At 49.0% G+C, this 18828-nt stretch overlaps 1 protein-coding gene across 2 annotated transcripts in view; it reads right to left on the bottom strand.

The window, feature by feature from the left end:
• Positions 1-85: 85 nt before the first annotated feature.
• SRRT (serrate, RNA effector molecule) overlaps positions 86-18828 on the bottom strand; it is a 36218-nt gene continuing 17475 nt past the window's right edge. For both annotated transcript variants that reach the window (XM_082197566.1, XM_082197567.1), the window contains exons 9-20: positions 17534-17648; positions 14846-15045; positions 11767-11828; positions 10682-10760; positions 9036-9227; positions 7870-8040; positions 5767-5920; positions 4492-4685; positions 2449-2599; positions 1443-1532; positions 525-621; positions 86-375 (exon numbers count right to left, since the gene is read on the bottom strand). In XM_082197566.1, the coding sequence (XP_082053692.1) occupies positions 300-375; positions 525-621; positions 1443-1532; positions 2449-2599; positions 4492-4685; positions 5767-5920; positions 7870-8040; positions 9036-9227; positions 10682-10760; positions 11767-11828; positions 14846-15045; positions 17534-17648 (1581 nt within the window). In that variant the 3' untranslated portion in view covers positions 86-299. The remainder of the gene's footprint in view (positions 376-524; positions 622-1442; positions 1533-2448; positions 2600-4491; positions 4686-5766; positions 5921-7869; positions 8041-9035; positions 9228-10681; positions 10761-11766; positions 11829-14845; positions 15046-17533; positions 17649-18828) is intronic.

Here is an 18828-nt window from a genome sequence, read left to right as displayed (position 1 = left end):
GGAAAAGTCAATTTTTGCAGAACTCCAGAATTAAAAGGGTGAGATAGGCGACCCAACTAAACCCAGGAACGCCACCCCGAAACGGTTTTCAAACAGGGACGTTTATTGAAATCTCGTTGGAAAAGTTAACATGAATACCCATAAAAGGACACAGCATTTGGGCAGGTGGAAGAGAGACTAACACACGGGTGGGCGGGGCGGGGGGGCAAGCAGGATTGAGCGACTTCATATTTTTTTAAAAAAAGAAAAGCTGGGGGGGGGGCAGAACTGAAACCCAACTTGTCAGGATGACTCCCGGCTCAAAAGAAATCGACGTCTTCTGGGGCGTCCAAGTCTCGGTACTCCACTATGGCCCGTGGGTCACCTCGCACCATCCTGCGGAGAGAATTGGGGGTGAGATGGGGGCGTGGGGCCTGGCTGCGCCCTCTCTGACCCCCCTGTAAGGCACAGCCCCACACCCCTCCACAATGGGTCTGCGCCGGCCCATCTCTGCTCTTGCTTGAATTAGATACATGAACACCTACCTGTTGCGCGGTTTGTTCAGGTAGCCGCCCTGCCCTCGGAAGGTGTCGTAGTTCCCCCTGCCAGCGGCGTATGGGGTCGGCGGGTAAGGAGGGCCCCCTGCGAGAGATCAAAAGGGGGGGAGATCATCAGAAACTGACACACTGTGTTATTATTGGGGTGTCTTTGGAAGGTGCTGGGAGGGTTTTCGTTTCTGTTGTAGTTGATAAAGCTGTTTTAAGTACACATGTTATTAAACTGTTTGTTCCGAAACAAAAATTAATGTGTTTGTTTTTCATAAGAAAGAAAGAAAGGAGTCTGGCTGCATCAGGCTAATAATAATAATAATAATAATAATAAAAAATAATTTTATTTATACCCTGCCCTCCCCAGCCAAGACCGGGCTCAGGGCGGCTAACAACCAATAATAAAAACAAGTTGATTGAAATACAACTTAAAAAACAAGATTAAAATATAACGTTAAAACATTAAAATGCAGCCTCATCACAGGAGGAGAAAGGAAAAAAGAAAGGGGGGGGGGAGTCAAATTGGTTCTAAGCCATAGGCCAGGTGGAACAACTAGTCCACCATCCTGTCCTCCCAGGGTCAACCATTTGCTCCAATGAGAAACCCACAAGCAGGATTCGAACCCAAGAGCCACTCTCCGCTCTCGAGGTTTCCAAAAACGGGTAGTCAGCAGCGTCGCTGCCTCTGAGCATGGAAGCAGATAGGAGCCATTGCAGCCAGTAGCTGTGAATAGCCCTCCCCTCCACGAATTCGCCCAGTCCTCTTGTAAAGCCATCCCAAAAGACAGCCGCCATTGCCTGTGGAATAGCATTTCCTGCAGGGCTCCCCTGGACAAAGCCTGCTCCCGGGGCAACAGCGCTGCTTGCTCCCCGGTGCCCCCTTGTGGGGAGGCCTCACCAGAAGCTTTTACGTACCTCCGTATCCCAGGATGGGCAGGCGGGGCTGTCCGTAGGGCAACAATCCCTGGGGGGCCTGCGGGGGGTAGGGCAGCCCTGGAGCCAAGCCTGCAAGAGGAAGAGGGAAAGCGCTGCGGTTGCTGCGGGAGAGAAGCGGAAGGGGCGCTTGGGGAGAGGAAGAGAGCCGCTGCGTCAGGCCAGGCCCCCCTCTGTAGTCCAGCACCTTGCTCTCACTGTGGTTTTTAAACCGCTTTGAGGTTTTTCCTTCCGAATATAGGAATAAATACCGTATTTTTCGCTCCATAAGACGCACTTTTTTCCTCCTAAAAAGTAAGGGGAAATGTCTGTGTGTCTTATGGGGCGAATGTGCGGTTGATCGCTGGCTCCCTTTCAGCCGCCTTGCCCAGGCCACCATTGTTGAATGTTCTGCCGACGGAGGCTGCTTCTTTCCCCAGCGACATGTGAATGGCTGATTAGATTATCTGTCTGGAAACAGCAGAAACGGCTCCCTTTCCTTTCCTAAAGAAGTTGCAGAACTGTGAGTCGAACCCCATAAAAACAGGATTTTTTTCCCCTTTGCAAAGTAAGCTCAGCAACTTTGAGCTGATCCTCAAAAAAGGGGGCTTTTCCCCTTTGCAAAAGAAGCTGCACAACTGTCAGCTGACCCCCCCAAACAAGGCTTTCCCCCTCTAAAAACTAGGTGTGTCTTATGCTCAGGTGCGTCTTATGGAGCAAAAATACGGTACATTGTCAGTGGCAATACATCTGTCTCGAGAGACAACGGAGTGTGCCTCCGGAGGTGAAGCCAAACAGCTGGAGAATCGCAGCGCCTGCTGTGGCTGCAGAAACCGGCAACTCGTAACTGCTGCCTTTTTGCTGCATTAGGAGCCCTGGAGTGACCTCTCCCAATATAAAAATATTGTGGGAAACAAGCAGGATCCGAGTGTGTTCTCTTCTGAAAAGGACCCCTGCGCCCTGTGCATTTGCTGCGTCCCCTGGTTCTGCCTGTCCCTCTCTGCCTTACCTTGTCCTGGCGGCTGGTTGGGCTTGAGCTCAGGCAGGGCAGGCCTCTTGGCATCCATGAGGAAGTTGTTGAAGAAGGACACCTCCTTCTTCACCTCCTCGATCTTCTCCGCATGCTTGTTGAAGATGTGCTTGCGCACAAACTCTGGGCCCTGAGAGAATAATAATAATAGTAATAGTAATAATAATAATAATAATAATAAAATTTTATTTATACCCTGCCATCCCCAGCCAAGACCGAGCTCAGGGCGGCTAACAACCAATAATAAAAACAAGTTGATTAAAATACCATTTAAAAGATTAAGATACAATATTAAAACAATTAGGGAGCAATCTCATCATAGGAGGAGAAAGGGGGGAAAAAAGAGGGGGAGGGAATCAAATTGGCTCCAAGCCAAAGGCCAGGTGGAACAACTCTGTCTTACAGGCCCTGTGGAAAGAGATCAGATCCCGCAGGGCCCTGGTCTCATGAGACAGAGCGTTCCACCAGGCCGGGGCCAGTGCTGAAAAGGCCCTGGCTCTAGTTGAGGCTGATCTGACTTCCTTAGGGCCCGGGACCTCTAGGGTGTTGCTATATATCAACCTTTAGGTCCTCCATGGGGCATACCAGGAGAGGCGATCCCGTAGGTACGAGGGTCCTAGGCCGTGAAGGGCTTTAAAAGTCAAAGAAGAAGAAGAACGCGTTCTTTAAAAGAAGAATGAGAGCAATGGAATCGGGGAGTCCGAAAGGGAGTCCCTGAGCGTCATCTAGTCCAACCCCAATGCAGGAATCGCACCTGAAGGAACCCTGGCAGGTGGCCACCCAACTTCTCTTTATAAGCCTCCCTTCCGAGGGAGTCCGTTCCACTGTGAAACATCTCACTGTCAGAAAGTTCTTGCCAAGGTTAAATCAGAATATCTCCCTTTGTACAATCGGAGTCCTTTGGTTCAGGTCCTGCCCTCTGGAGCAGCCTGCTCCATTTCTCGTGCATCAGCCTTCAGGTATTTGATGAGAAAGGCTCTCATTTCCCTCTCAGTCTCCTCTTTTCCAGGCTAAACATCCCCACTCCTTCCTCTTAAGGCTTTCCAGACCCTCGATCATCTCAGTCGCCCTCCCCTGCACATCTTCCAGTTTCCATTGTAACTCGCTCTACGTGGGGCTGCCCTTGAGACTGACCCAGAAACTCCTGCGGGTGCAGAATGCCACGGCAAGACTCCTTACGGGGTCCTTGCCACGGGATCACATTCACCCGGGGCTATACCAGCTGCACTGGCTCCCGGTGGAGTCTAGGATCAGGTTCAAGGTGCTGGCTTTAACCTTTAACCTTTAAATGGCCTAGGACCCTCATACCTACAGGACCGCATCTTCTGGTATGTCCCATGGAGGACCTTAAAGTCTTCAAACAAAAACATCTTGGAGGTCCAGGGCCACAGGGAGGTTAGGCTGGCCTCAACCAGAGCCAGGGCTTTTTCGGCTGTGGCCCCAATCTGGTGGAACGCTCTGTCCCAAGAGACCAGGGCCCTGCGGGACTTGACATCTTTCCGCAGGGCCTGCAAGACGGAGCTGTTCCGCCTGGCCTTTGGCCAAGGCACAGCCTGACCCCCTCCTTTGGTAATCCTCACAGAACTCTAGCCCAGTGGCTGCCATCAATTTGATTTTGAATTGATTTGAGAATGAACTGATTTTAGAATGTTGTGTTACTTTTATTGTTGTTAGCCGCTCTGAGCCCGGCTTTGGCTGGGGAAGGCGGGATATAAATATAATTTTATTATTTTTATTATTATCAATAACCTCCTTAAATTCTGGCACCCAGAACTGGACACAGGACTCCAGGTGGGGTCTGACCAAGACAGAATACAGCGGCACTATGAGTTCCCTTGATTGGGATGCTAGACTTCTGTTGATGCAGCCTGGAATAGCACGAGCCTTTTTTGCTGCTGCATCATGCCGCAGGCTCGTGTTAAGCTGGTGGTCTAGAGAGGGAGGAGAGGGGCGTTTGTGCGTGTGCATCAGGGAGCGTGGCCTTCCCCTCGGTCAGACCTGGAGCTGGGAAACCGGGCTCACCTTGAACTTCTTCCCGCTGAGGGGGCACAACCACTTGTCCTTCCCCAGCTCCTGGGTGTTGGCCGTGACGAACTTTTCCACCTCTTGCTCGGGGTCCTTCTTGCCCATCTTCTGGGCCTCCTCCTCCGAGAGGAACTCCCGGGCGCTGAACAAAGGGGTCAGCTTCTCCTCAAAGGTCTTCTGCCAGTCAGACACTGCAAAGGGAGGGCAAAGTGAGCTCGTGGGGCCTCCGAGAGAACAAGGATGCTGAATTGGATAGGCCATTTGAAAGGCAACTCTTATAGTATTGAAGTGAGCTGAGGAGCCAGGAGTTCTGGGTACCAGTCCCTGGTCTCCTCACCCAAATGACCCTCTTTCTTCCCAGAAGCAGAGATGGTTATCCTCACCAAGGTCCAGTGCCGAGGGCCTTCTGGTGGTTCCCTCACTGCGAGAAGCCAAGTTACAGGGAACCAGGCACAGGGCCTTCTCGGTGGTGGCACCCGCCCTGTGGAACACCCTCCCACCAGATGTCAAAGACAAAAACAACTACCAGACTTTTAGAAGGCATCTGTAGGCAGCCCTGTTTAGGGAAGCTTTTAATGCTTAATAGGTTATTGTATTTTAGTGTTCTGTTGGAAGCCGCCCAGAGTGGCTGCGTAAACCCAGCCAGGTGACTTGCCCCATCCTCCAGTCCCTGCTTCTCAATTTGTATCGTATTATTTTATGCTCTGTGGCATGCTGTTGTTTTATTGATTGCAGTTTAGAAATTATTTACAGTGGTACCTCGGGTTACAGACGCTTCAGGTTACAGACTCCGCTAACCCAGAAATATTACCTCAGGTTAAGAACTTTGCTTCAGGATAAGAACAGAAATCGTGCTCCGGCGGCGCGGTGGCAGCGGGAGGCCCCATTAGCTAAAGTGGTGCTTCAGGTTAAGAACAGTTTCAGGTTAAGAACGGACCTCCAGAACAAATTAAGTTCTTAACCCGAGGTACCACTGTATTGTAATTGTTAAGAGTGGATCTCTGTTTAATTTTTATATGCTGATATGATTATTCCATACTATTCTAACGATGGTTGAATGTTACTTTATTTGATGTAGGTTGCTTATTTTAAAGTTATGTTTTATTAGCACATTTTCGCATTGTGTTTGATTGTTATAAAGTGTGCATTCTTTGTTTCTTCAGCTTGTAAACCGCCTTGGGGTATTGTAAGATAGAAAGACGGTGCACAAGTTAAAAGTGATGATGGTGATTCTCTCTCTCTCTCACACACACACACACACATGCCGCCCACCTTCTCCATGGGTCACCCGGTTGGGGGGGATGGGCCCCCGCACGTGGATGATCCCGCAGCGGTTGGGCATCTCGTCCTCGTTGACGTACTCCGAATTGTTGTAGTAGTCGACCGAGTGGACGATGCGCAGGTAAAGAAGCAGCTTGTCAAGCACCTGGAGGGAAGGAAGGAAGTTGGCTCTGGGTGAGTGGGGGGGTCCTCAAGGGAAGCCCACCGGGGGTGGAGGGGGAGGCCAAGCTCACAGCAGCCTCTGGAGTTAGTGGATCTCTGGAATTGTTATTATTAAATTGGACCCAAGGATCACAGGACAGCTTAAAGCACAAAAATACAAAGATGCATAACATTCTAACCAACCAACCATTATCTCCCTTCCCCAGTTTAAAAATCCATAGACTGTTTTAACCATATTTGCACAGCAGTTTCTAATGTTGTGAGTGTCCTCTATTTCAGAGGCTTCTACTCTGCAGCCTCTTTTAGTTGTTTTAACTGCGAGTCTTTTAGTTCTTATGCTCTTACAGTTGTTTTAACTGCGTGTTTTTGTTTGTTTTTAGTTCTCATCTGTTTTAATTATCAGTTTTTATCCATCCATTATCCGTGTTTAATTTTGTATTTTACTCAGATGTTTTATCCTGTGCTTGTTTCTCTGTCCTTATTTGCTCTAACAATTATCGGTTAAAAAAATCCTAACTATATTATATGTTTTTTGGTTTTTTTTATCCTGGTCTGTGACCGTAATAAAGTTCATTCATTCATTCATAGACTGTTTAATTGGCCAAAGGCCTGGGAGAAGAAGAAAGTTTCCATCTGTAGTGAAAGCGCCAGGCGAGCCTCGCTGGGGAGGGCATCCCATGAGCAGGGAGCCAGTGCGGAAAAGGCCCCGTTCTCATGTTGCCACCCTCCGGACCTCTCTTGGAGGAGGCACACAAAGAAGGACCTCAGATGAACGTAGTCCTTGAGGCAGTGCAGTCCTGAGCTGTTTAAGGCTTTATAGGTCACAACCAGCACTTTGAACTGGGGCCGGAAAACACTGATCGGCAGCCAGGGCGGTCGGGCCAGGATCATTGTCATATGCTAAGACCATCTTGCCCCACTGAGCAACCCAGCTGTGAAATTCTGCACCAGCCGAAGTTTCCGAACAGTCTTGGGGGCAGCCCCACATATAATGCGCTGCCGTAATCTAAACTTGAGGAGTTATGTGCTTTGTGTTGCTCTGGACTCAATCTCCTGTGGCGTCTCCGCAGGAATTTCCCTGCCTGAAGCTCAGGGGAGCTGCTGCCAGTCAGTGTACAGTCAGAACGGGCCCTGATGGTCTGACTTGGTAGAAGGCAGCTTCCTAGGTCCCCAGCTTTGTAGGGGTGCAAATATCCAGAGTGTGGGGGTCAGGTGGGGTTGCTATGAGAAATTATGAAAGATGGAACAAGCCATTGTGTCGCCGATGAAAGCACTGCGTTGACTGGGCTTGATTCACTGACAATAGTTTCTGATCAAATCCCACAGGCCTCTGCATCTCTGCCATTTGCGTTCTCTACACCTGACAGGCACGTATCAGCATTCTGAAACAGAGACGGGGCATCCTGAGCCACAAAGATAGCCTGTAACTTTGATGTAGTTTGTTAATCTTTAGATAGATCTTAAGGGCCAGGAAGAGAATCCACAGAGAGATGGTAAATACTGCCATCCTGCCCCTCCTGTTTATGACCTCCGGGAGTTTTGCTGAATGCATTCCTCCTTTTATTCCTATTTTATTTACTCTGAGCTACATATGCATGCTCAAGTAGGAAATAGTTTCTTTGTAGTTAAAAGAATTTCTTCTGATCTGACTTTGTCCCACGTGGGGGTTTTGAAATGCTCAGAGGAAATCTGATTGGTTCTTATGAACGCTGTGTAAAAAGTTCTTTTGTGAATAAAACGACCTGGGCCGAGAGGAATTATTATTATACGCACTCCTCCCAGAGTCTCGCTGGTCAAGCCTCATGTGTATTCTATTAATCAGAGTCCAATCCTTCCTTGTTTTGGGAATGATACACAGCTTCCCAAAAACTAAAGTTCTAGTCCTCCAACCTCCCCCATCCTCAAACCGAGCCGCTCTCACGCAAGAGTCACCTTGACAAGCTTCTCATCCCTCTCCACGTTGAGTTCAGCGGGGTTCCCTTCCTTGGGGGGCTCTTCGGAGGGCTCCCCGCTTTTGCCCAGCAGCTCCTCCTCCTCGGCGCTGACCTCTTCTATCAGGTAGTCCGTGATGTTCTTCAGGATGGGGTTCTGGGAAGGCAAGCTCTGGGGTGGCAGAGAGAGAGAGAGAGAGAGAGAGATACTGCTGTGAGCTCTGCTCCCGAGAGCAAGTGCCTCTCTAAAAGACAGACGGCCAAGCCTAGGGTCCAACTTCCCTAGCTTAATTCTGGCCCATGTAGGACCAGTCTGGAAAGTTAGCCTTGGTGAAGACTGGACGTTTTCATCCCCAAAAACGTTTTTGATTTGAGTTTCCATTGAAATGAGGCTGTATTTTAATATTTGAATGTTGTATTTTAATCTTGTTTTAAAGTTGTATTTCAATTACCATATTTTTCGCTCTATAACACGCACCCGACCATAACACGCACGTAGTTTTTAGAGAAGGAAAATCCATAGGCATGCCACCCGTAGGCATTCCCTCCATAACACGCAGACATTTCCCCTTACTTTTTAGGAGGAAAAAAGTGAATGTTATGGTGCAAAAAATATGGTAATTTGTTTTTATATCGGGTGTTAGCTGCCCTGAGCCCGGTCTTGGCTGGGGAGGGCGCAGTATAAATAATGATGATGATGTTAAAAACCAACAACCCATCCGCTTGAGCCACTGTGTTTCTCTATGGGCAGACTTTCCCTGAGCTGGTGCCCCGCCAGCTGCTTTGGACTACAACTCCCATCAGCCATGCTAGCTGAGGCTGATGGGAATTGTAGTCCAAAGCAGCGGGAGGAACACGAGCTCAGGGTAAGTGTGATAAGAACAGAGGCGACTTCCTGCATCATACGTAGACATTCAGCTGAGAACTGGCTTCCGAGGGGAGCCCTTTTCATGGAGTCACAGAGTTGGAAGGGACCCCCTGGGGGTCATCTAGTCCAACCCCCGGCAAGGCAGGCAGGCAGCACAGCTAAATTCCTGGTTTTCACGTACAGCAGGCTCGATCCAGTTGGCCATCTGAAGAGGCACAGAGAAATCGAAAGGGCAGAAAAACCCAAGGGCCGCGGGCGCCTCCCAGACCGCCCCACCCCACCCCGGGCCCCGAACTGACCGAGACTTCGGAGGCAGGGCGGGCCTCCCCGGCCCCCCACAGCTGGGTGCGGTCATCCATCGTCTGGATCAGCTTGGCCGCCAGCTTGATGTCGTTGCGCAGGATCTGCTTGTGCTGCGTGATGCCGTTGACGTTCCTGACGCGCCGGGTCAGGTCGCGGTTGACGCCGGGGCTCAGCTCGCATTCCCGCAGCTGGGGAGAGGGCGGAGGGCAGGGTCAACGCCAGAACAGCTCCCCAAAGCTTGCTGAAACAGGGAGGGGACCCCCCCTCCCCGCTCCTGGCAGGCAGCTGTGTCCAGGCATCACATTTTAATAATAGCACGGCACACAGGCATCGTTTATCCTCTCTACCCCAGGGGGGGAAACCCCTACAGATCGGGATATACAATTTAAGAGAAGGATGAGGTGGGATTGGTCTCTTGCAGTTCCCAAACATTTGGGGGCCATCCTCGCCTCTGCTTCATCACCCCCCACTGCCCCCTACAAAAAGCATTACAGTCATACATCGGATTACAGATGCTTCAGGCTGCATTTTTTTGGGTTGCGGACTGCCGAAACCCGGGAGTACCGGAACGGGTCACTTCCAGGTTTTGGGGGTCGCACATGCGTCAAAGCGCCAAATTGCAACCCGTGCGTGCGCAGACGCTGGTTGCGAACGCTGCAGGTTGCGAACGAGCATCCCACATGGATCATATTTGCAGCCTTTCTCAACCTGTGGGCCCCCAATGTTGTTGAACTACAACTCCCATCACCCCTAGCTAGAAAGGCCAGAGTTCAGGGATGATGGGAGTTGTAGTCTGTAGTGGTCAGGTGGGATTACTATGAAGAATTATAAAATATGCATCAAGCCACTGTGTCCGCTATGAAAGCATGGCGTTAACTGGGTTCAGTTCATTGACAATAATTTCTGATCAAATCCCACAAGCCTCCGCGTTTCTGGCCATTTTCTACGCCTGACAGGCATTCTGAAACACAGGCCAGTTGCTTCATCAGGCATCCTGGGTCATAAAAGATAGTAGGCAGTTTCTTTGATGTGATTTGTTAATCTTTAGATAGATCTTAAGGGCCAGGAAGAGTGCTCACAAAGAGATGGTAAATTCTACCCTTCCTTCCTTCCTGTTTATGACCTCCGGGGTTGCTGAATGCATTCTTCCTTTTTAGTTCTGTTTTATTTACCCCAGAAGTATGCATGCTTAAATTATTAGTTTTTGTAGTTTAACTTTAAATTATTAGTTTTTGTAGTTTAACACGTGGGATTTTGAAATGCTCAGGGGAAATCTGATTGGTTCTTATGTACACTGTGTAAAAAGTTCTTTTGTGAATAAAACGACCTGGGCCAAGGGGTGGACAGGAATTATTATTATAACCACTCCTCCCAGAGTCTTGCTGGTCAAGCCTCTGTGTGTCTTCTATTAATCAGAGTCTAATCCTTCCTTTGCTTTGGGAACGCCACAGCAGAGTTCATTCAAAAGTTAAAACGATTCAGTTCACCAACAAAACAGATGAACTTGATTCCAGGGATACGAGCTTCTCCAAATCTGACAGTCGTTTTGCACCTCCAGTGCCCTCCCCACTGCCCCCTTGCCTCTTAGGGTCCCCTAGGGAATCCCCCTGCCTCCTGCCCCCTTTGGGAACCACCCATTTACCCGAATGTTCTGGAGGTTCCAGCAGATCTCCTTGATGTTGACGCTGCGGTCAAAGGTCACCCAGCCTCTTCGGAAAAACCTGAAAAGGAGAAAGGTGTTCGGCTGCCGGGCTTTTCAAACGCCCTCTCCCCCTCGCAGGCACATGAACACACACAAGCCACACACACACACACACACACACACCCTGCCTTTCCTCCAAGCCAGTTCACAAAGGGGTCTCTCGTTTCAGCCACACAACGGCCCTGCATGGGAGGCTAGAGGCTGAAATGCAGCAACTGCCTTGCTTTTCTCTGTAGAAAGGACTTCTCGGCTGCCAAATTGCTGGCATGGTAGTTCCGGCCGGACAAAGGAACATTCTGCGCTGTTTAAAAGCGGATCTGCAATTGCTTAGCACAAGAACCTCCTATAAAGGGCAGAAATGATGAGTAAGTTGTTCACAGCCACTCAGTTAAGGCTTGCGGCTCCACAGATATTTGAAAATAGGGGAATTCTTCCCCCCACCCTCTAGAGAGCAGGCGGAGGAGGACCAGTGAATCTCCCAGGGATGTAAGCAGATCAGGAAGGATTTCTGACTCCCAACTATTTAACGATGGGACCAACTTAAATGACTCCCCCCACAACGCCTTCCGTATATTGCCAGAATGGAGAAAGCTTGGAGCAGCGGGGAGGATCTGTATTCCTTTTTAATCTCTGAGAGTTACCCAGCTGCAGTTAGTGGTTCTAGCAAAAAAAACAAGTTGATGCCACACGCCTGAAGGACTGGACAAGTTCTATCGAGAGGGCTGTCAATGGCTCTTAGCCACAATGGCTCTGCCTCCACAGCTGGAAGGCAGGAATGCTTCTGGGTTCCAGTTACTGGAAACCGCAGGAGGCGAGAGTGTTGATCCTGTGTTCGAATCCTGCGAGAGCAGGTGGCTGGCCTAGATGAGCGCCCTTTGGCCTGATCCTGCAAGCTCTTCTTACCTTCTTATGCTGTTCTACAGACAGGGGATCCTATGGAACTATGACTGATATGACACAAACAGACACACGAGCACACGCAAGAAATCTTGGGTGTGGGTGGGTGTTTGAAAAACGAACGTTACCTTCTTTCTGGCTGGGGTTCTGAAAGAGCCACTCTCATGAAGCCAGGGTACCTTTTGCAAAGCTGAGAGAGAGAAGAAGGGAGGGGAGTCAAAAGCTGGAAATTTGGGGGGTGGGTACATGGTATGTTAAGGCTGAAATAAAAAATTAAGGTCTCATATTCATATATATATATATGTGTGTGTGTGTGTGTGTGTGTGTATATATATATATATGTACCGTATTTTTCGCACCATAGGGCGCACCGGACCATAGGGCGCACCTAGTTTTGGGAGGCGGAAAACAAGAAAAAATTATTCTGAACCCCAGAAGCCAGAACAGCAAGAGGGATCTGGCTTCTGGGATACCGTGTGGCTGTTCTGGCTTCTGGGGTAACCGCGCCAAGCCTCTTCAGGGCAGCAGGATGAAGGCTCCCCCTGCCCAAAGAGGCTGCGCAGGGCTAAAGCAGAAGCCAGGACAGACGCGTCGCTGAAGGGGCACTGCGCCTTCTCTCTCTCTGTGCAGCGCCCCTCCTTCACAGGAAAGGTGCTGCGCAGAGAGGGAGAAGGCGCAGCGCCCTTGAGTGAAGCTGGAGAAGGAACAGGAGGAGACCCTTCTGTTCCTCCTCCGGCTTCCAGGACAGGCACGCCGCCGTGAAGCCAAGGAGCCTGCATTCGCTCCATAGGACGCACACACATTTCCCCTTCATTTTTGGAGGGGAAAAAGTGCGTCCTATAGAGCGAAAAATACGGTATATATGTGTGTGTGTGTGTTCATAAATGTACCAAGCAAACATGTACATAAATATATAAACCACTTGTCTGAAGCAGCACAGGAAAACCATTTTGACTCCCAAACTGACCAAATGATTTCTCTGCAAGGTCAAGGAAAATGGAAAAGCCTCCCCATTGTCTTTTCCTTCACAAATCCTGTCTTAAGGGTATGTCTGTGTATGAATAGGGTGAGCCTGTGACCTGGCTCAGGAACGAAGTATTTGTCATTACAACAGACTGGCCAGGCTCCAATCAAGTGAGCATTAACAGGTAACCTGCCATACAGGAGGTAAACAACACACTCAGATTTCTGTTGTAGACCACCCCTTTCTGTGATGTATGTATGATGTTTCTGGGGGTGGTCTTGGACTCCAGGGTGGGCAATTTAAAATGTCTATATAGGGGCGGGCACATCTGGGTTCTGGGTCCTCCTCCTTCTCCTGCGTATGAATGGGGCACCCTGTTGCAACAGTTCAATAAAGATCAGGCTTTGCTTCTCAATATTCTATGGTTGGCCTCGGTTATTTTCTCCGACCGATGGAGAACCTGCAAAGGACTCTATAAGGGCTCTTGTGTCCCCCGTAAGGGAATGAGGGCAGATTTTCGTTTATTAGAAAGCAGAAAACCTTGCTCAACCCCCGGCCCCAGAATAAGAAACCTTGCCAAGTCAGCTCCTCCATCACAGAAGGGCAGCCCGTCTTAGGATTCAAACCCATTGATTCAAATGTTTCTGCTAAACATCAGAAAGAACTTTCTGGTGGCAAGAGCGTCCGGCAGCGAAACAGGGTCCCTCGGAAGGTGGTGGGCTCTCTTTTCTTGGGGGCCTTTGGACAGAGGTTGGGTGGCTGTCAAAGACTTTTCAGCTGTGATTCCTCAATTACAGGGGGTTGGGCTAGATGTCCTCCGGGGTCCCTTCCAGCTCTTCTACAACCCTACAATCCACTCGTTTCTTACACTGATACCCCACCAAGAGCTGGAGGCGGTATACGCATGTCCCTGCCTCTCTGTTTTGTCATCAAAACAACCCTGCGAGGTAGTTTAGGCTGAAAGAGGCAGTGACCGGCCCCAAGCTGCCCAACTGACCACTGCTGATTGTCTGCCCCCTGCCAGAGTGTGCTGGGAAAAGAGATGCCAGGTTTACTGAAAGGAGGGAGGGAGGCTGTCTGGAAAGCTCTGAGCACCATATACCGTATTTTTCACTCCATAAGATGCACCTAGTTTTCAGAGGAGGAAAACAAGAAAAAAAATATTCTGAACGAAAACAGTGGATGTATGATATTTGTGGTTCATGCTGTTGCCACAGACGTGAGATTTGACAGTGAGTTTGGGGTAGCCCAATGCAAAACTCCTGAGGATCCATGTGGATCCGTGCTTCGTAACCACGTTTTTGCACCACTGTGGCCCCACGAAACAGTGGGTGCGTGGCTTTTTTGGTGCAGGCTGTAGCCATGGACATGCTATGTGATCTGATGGTGAATTTGGGGTGAACCAATGCAAAAATCCTGAAGATCCATGGGCTTTTACCTCCCCCCTTATCTATCTCCCGATCCCACCGATCAGCTGTTTTCTTTCAACACTCCCTTCCCTCTTGTTTGCCTTAGTGTCTTTTCCTTAGCTGGAGCAGTTTTTTGCTCCTCCTTTTCTTCTAATTTCTCTCCTCACTGCTTTAGTCTTCCTGTCTCCTCTCCTTGCAAGTTTGCTGTCTTTACCTCCCCCCTCCCAGGCAGCCTCCTTTATCTCTAGCATCCCTTATCTCTCTCCCCGATTGGCAAACCATCAGCGACTTTATTTCAACACCCACTTCCCTCTTTCAGAAAAAAGGCATGATCTGCTTTTCTCCCTGGGCAATTCGGCTCCAGGGACCACGCATTCGCTCCATAAGCCGCACAGACATTTCCTCTTACTTTTTAGGAAGAAAAAAGTGCGTCTTATGCAGTGAAAAATATGGGCGTCTTATGCAGTGAAAAATATGGTATATCCAAAAGGGCTCAGTGACAGTGCAGCTGCTCTGCATGCAGAAGGTCCCAGGCTCTCTCCTTCCCTTTGGTAGCTCCAGGCAGGGCTGAGAATACACCTAGCCTAGAACCCAGAGAGCCACAGCTGCCAGCCAGTGTCGACATCACTAAGCTAGGTACAATAATATTATTAATGAAACAGACAAGATTCCCCATTGGCCTGACTTACCTATGCTCCTTTTAAGCCTTCCCAAGCCTGCCCTCTCCCTGGAGGCGCCTCCTAGGGTCTCACAGCCCACCCCAGAGCCACCTGCTCTTCCCTGCAGCGCCACTATCGAGAGAGGCCAGCGCCACGCAAGCTGGGTTCCACTCACCGCCACGATCTCTGCCTGGGAGATGTTGGGGGCGATGTTCCGCACAAAGAGGGAGCAGGTCTTGTGCAGGGGACGGGGCTTGGGCTCCCCGTCCTTCTCCTTGGCTTTGGGGGGCTCCTCGCCGCCTTCCTTCGCTGGCCCCGCTGTCGCGCCGGCTGCCCCTGCCGCCGCCCCGGCCTTCTCCTCCTTCGGCTTCTTGTCTGCAAAAAAGAGGCGGCAAAGAACTCTGAGCAAGGCCTCTGGGGCGGATTTCCTCCGGCTAACCGGCGGCGAGGGAATTGCGAATCCCAAGGTGTCGGAAGAGCAGGTTGACTCTTGCGAGCTGCCGGATTACACATCTCAAGAAAAAAGCACACCAGGAACTCAGGCCAATGTAAGTTTCAGTAGTGGGAGTGGTCCCCACTGACAAGTCAATAGTCGATAGTAACAAAAACAAATCCATTCAAAAATATGTATTCTGATAAGAATTACAAACTCAAGTAGAGATTGCAAACTCTAACAGAGTGAAAAAGAGAAAATCTTTCTAACAAATTATTGTGTTATACGTGTCTTTATGAGTTTGAGATCTCTGTTAAGAGTTTGTAATCTCTACTTGAGTTTGTAATTCTTGTCAGAATTGACTTGTGAGTAGGAACCACTCCCACTATTGAAACTTACATTGGCCTGAGTTCTTGGTGTGTTTTTTTCTTGGAATTACACATCTCAGCAAGCAAACAAGCAAGCAAGCAAACAAACAAACAAACCCCTGCATCTCTAGGTCCAAAGAACTGGAGCTTTGGTTTACCAGAGGCAACGCTTTTTTTAAAAAAACCACCAGACTCAGGAAAGAAACAGCTCAGGCTACAGAGGCATATCTCTGGCTTCAGGAAAGCCACAGAGGCAAAACCCTTTGCTCTTTTCTAATTTGGAGACCTCTAAACGTAAGAAGGTAAGACGGGCCTGCAGGATGAGGCCATCTAGTCTGGCACCCTGTTCTCACAGCGTCCGACCAGATGGCCATAGTGGTATGCCAGCAAGGTAGACCTGAGCGCCAGGGCAAACGCCCTTTCGCAATACGGCTTTCCAATCCTTCCTTTCACTGCTCACGCATCTTAAATGTATACAGTGGTGCCTCGCAAGACGAAAAGAATCCGTTCTGTGATTCTCTTCGTCTAGCGGTTTTTTCGTCTTGCGAAGCAAGCCCATTGACGGATTAGCGGATTAGCACTATTAGCGCCTTTTAGCGGCTTATCTGCTGATCAGATCAGCTGATAAGCGGCTTAGAAAAAGGGGGGGAAAGGGAAAAAAACCAGCAGGAACTTGCAAGACATTGTCGTTTTGCGAAGCACCTCCAAAACGGAAAACTCTTTCGTCTAGCGAGTTTTCCGTCTTGCGAGGCATTCGTCTTGCGCGGCACCACTGTACCGCACATTTCCGTGTACAAGACGAGTGTTTTTTCTTAGAAAATTATGACAAGGGGGGGTATTTATGGGGTTAACCTCTATGTGTCCTGCATCTGGGGGGAGCTTCCTACAGCTGAGTTCTTTGTCTGTGTGATACTTTCACTTCTCACGGAGAAGAGTCAGAGACGCACGCCATGTCTCCGGTCTCTGACGGGATTGTGTGTTTTATCTGTCCGATGTAAATAAAGCTGTTTAGTATAGAAATAAACAGCGTGCGGACTCTTCTCTTAACGCACACATCAAGCACACGCTGCCGCTCTGCTACTGGCTGGGAATTCTGGAGCAGTGGGAGTGTACTGGACCCAGTCAGATGTACAACAGGAGGTCGTCTTACACACGGATAGCGCATAGCGGGGACGTGGGATTGGTTGCTCCCGGGAGCCGGAGATTGTCAGCGGCTACTGGGCGTGTTATTGGTGGCTGCAGCAAGGGCTGGTGTCGATTGGCTGTCACTGCAGCTATTTGGCGAGTGATAGGTGGGTTTTGCAATGCGTGTGAGTGGCAACGTATGTCAGGCAGGTGAGCAATTTTTGGCAACCCCCCCTAAAAAGCTCAACAACTCTGGGCAATCCTCCTTCCATTTTCTTAATTTGGAGTCCCCACAAAAAACCGGGAGAATCCACGACCAGAAAGAAGAGGAACATCAAGAAGACCGGAAGAAATTTAAAGACTATTTGAATAAATATTGTAATATTAAAGATATATAACCACTTGAAAGAAACAATTAGGCCTAGGATTAAAATGGAATTAAATTTATAAATAAGAAAATGTACGATAAGGAAAGCTATGTAACATGAATAGGACTGTGATATGGTCTTTTGAAACACTGATATTGGAAACTGCTACATATAATTACTAAGAAATTTGGATGGAAGAGATTCGAGGAAGTCAAATACTATGTTTATGAAGATGGATAGTACTTAATTTTAATTAATTAAGTGGTAATATGTTCTATGTATCTTTTCCCCCCTCTTTTTCTTTTCTTTTTTGTTTGTTTTTATGATTGTCAATCTTTTATTTCTTTACTATGTTTATCTACTGAAAATAATAAATATTATGGGGGGAGGGAAAGCTCAATAACTCTGCCCCACAAAACTCAACAACTCTGGGCAATCCTCTCTCCATTTTCTTAATTTGGAGCCCTCTCCCCAAAATAGGGGGCGTCTTATACACAGGGGCGTCTTATACACGGAAAAATACAGTACATCTATTCGTTGTTGTTTTTCTACTGGATCTCTCCACCCACCTTCCTTGTCCTCCTCTTCGGGGCGCCCGCTTTCTGACTCTGTGTCAGATTCAGAAACGCTGCCTTCGTCGTAGCTGTCGTCTCCACTGCGCTTCCGTTTGTGTTTGTGGCCGATCTGGGAGGGGTGGGAAAAAGGAAGCAGTCAATCCTACCCCCAAAAAAATCTCGTTTCTGGGGCATATTATCATCATTATCTCTAAATCCCGCCTCCCCGCCTCATGGGCGGCTTGCCACAAATTAACGCAACACGGATAAAAACGTCTTAAGAGAGACCCATTAGGAAATATGTTTGATGTATCACAGTATTTTAATATTTTTTGGAAGCCGCCCAGCCAGATGGGCGGGGTATAAATAATAAAGTATTATTATTATAAATAGTTAAACTACGAGAGACTTAAAATAAATATAAAAGGCAGGTCTATTAAAACACAGGTGATGAGAACAGCGTGGCGTTACTTCAAAGCCCTTTCTTTAATTGAAAACAGTCAGCTTGCAAAAGGCCTGTTAGAATAAGGTATCCTTCGCTGGCTGACAAAAAGGAGGGAGTCTTTGGTCTGACCCAACAATGCTCTTGTTTCCTCCCGCTTCCTTTGCACCATTTACTCCTGGAATAACGCTTGGCCTTTCTTTAAAGAGGGAGGGAGGTTTGTTCCCCCCCCCCTATCTATATATATATAAAAGGGTAAAGTGTCGGGATTCAAGCCTTTATCAGGAGAAACTGGCCACTCTCCAGGCACCCGGCTTGATCTCCCGGTTGACCTCCCTGTCTGCATTCCCGGCAAGACCCAGGCAAGGTCGCAATCGGTGATCCTCCTCGAGCGTGAGGAGAACACACCACTCTTTCCTGCCCCCCTGGGAGGGGAAAGAGATAGACAGAAACGTATTTACATGCCTTTATTTCTGTCTTTGCAGCGTTACAGAGAAACACGTCTGCTCTCTTCAAACTCCAACAGCAGAGAGACAAACTCCACCCTGTACTTCCTGTACAGCTCATATTACACTCTGAGCTGATTCCGGTGCTTCGCACTGTGAAAAGACTGTCCCTTTGTTTCCCACGGAACAGTACCCAACATTCCCATTATGTTTTGCTTTCAAGCTGCCAGCAGCTCGTGGCCGCATTGCTCCTTTTCCGTAACATAAAGTACCCCTGAATGGTTAAGTCCAAGGGCAACTCTGGGGTTGCAGCGCTCATCTCGATTTATCAGCCAAGGGAGCTGGCGTTTGTCCACAGACAGCTTTCTGGGTTATGTGGCCAGCAGGACTAAACCGCTTCTGGTGCAACGGAAATGCCGTTT

This window comes from Podarcis vaucheri, assembly GCF_965113315.1.
Source record: "Podarcis vaucheri genome assembly, chromosome: 13".
Classification (NCBI taxonomy): domain Eukaryota; kingdom Metazoa; phylum Chordata; class Lepidosauria; order Squamata; family Lacertidae; genus Podarcis; species Podarcis vaucheri.
The sequence above is the reverse complement of the archived record's forward strand: the minus strand, read 5'-3'. Positions and strand labels throughout refer to the sequence as shown.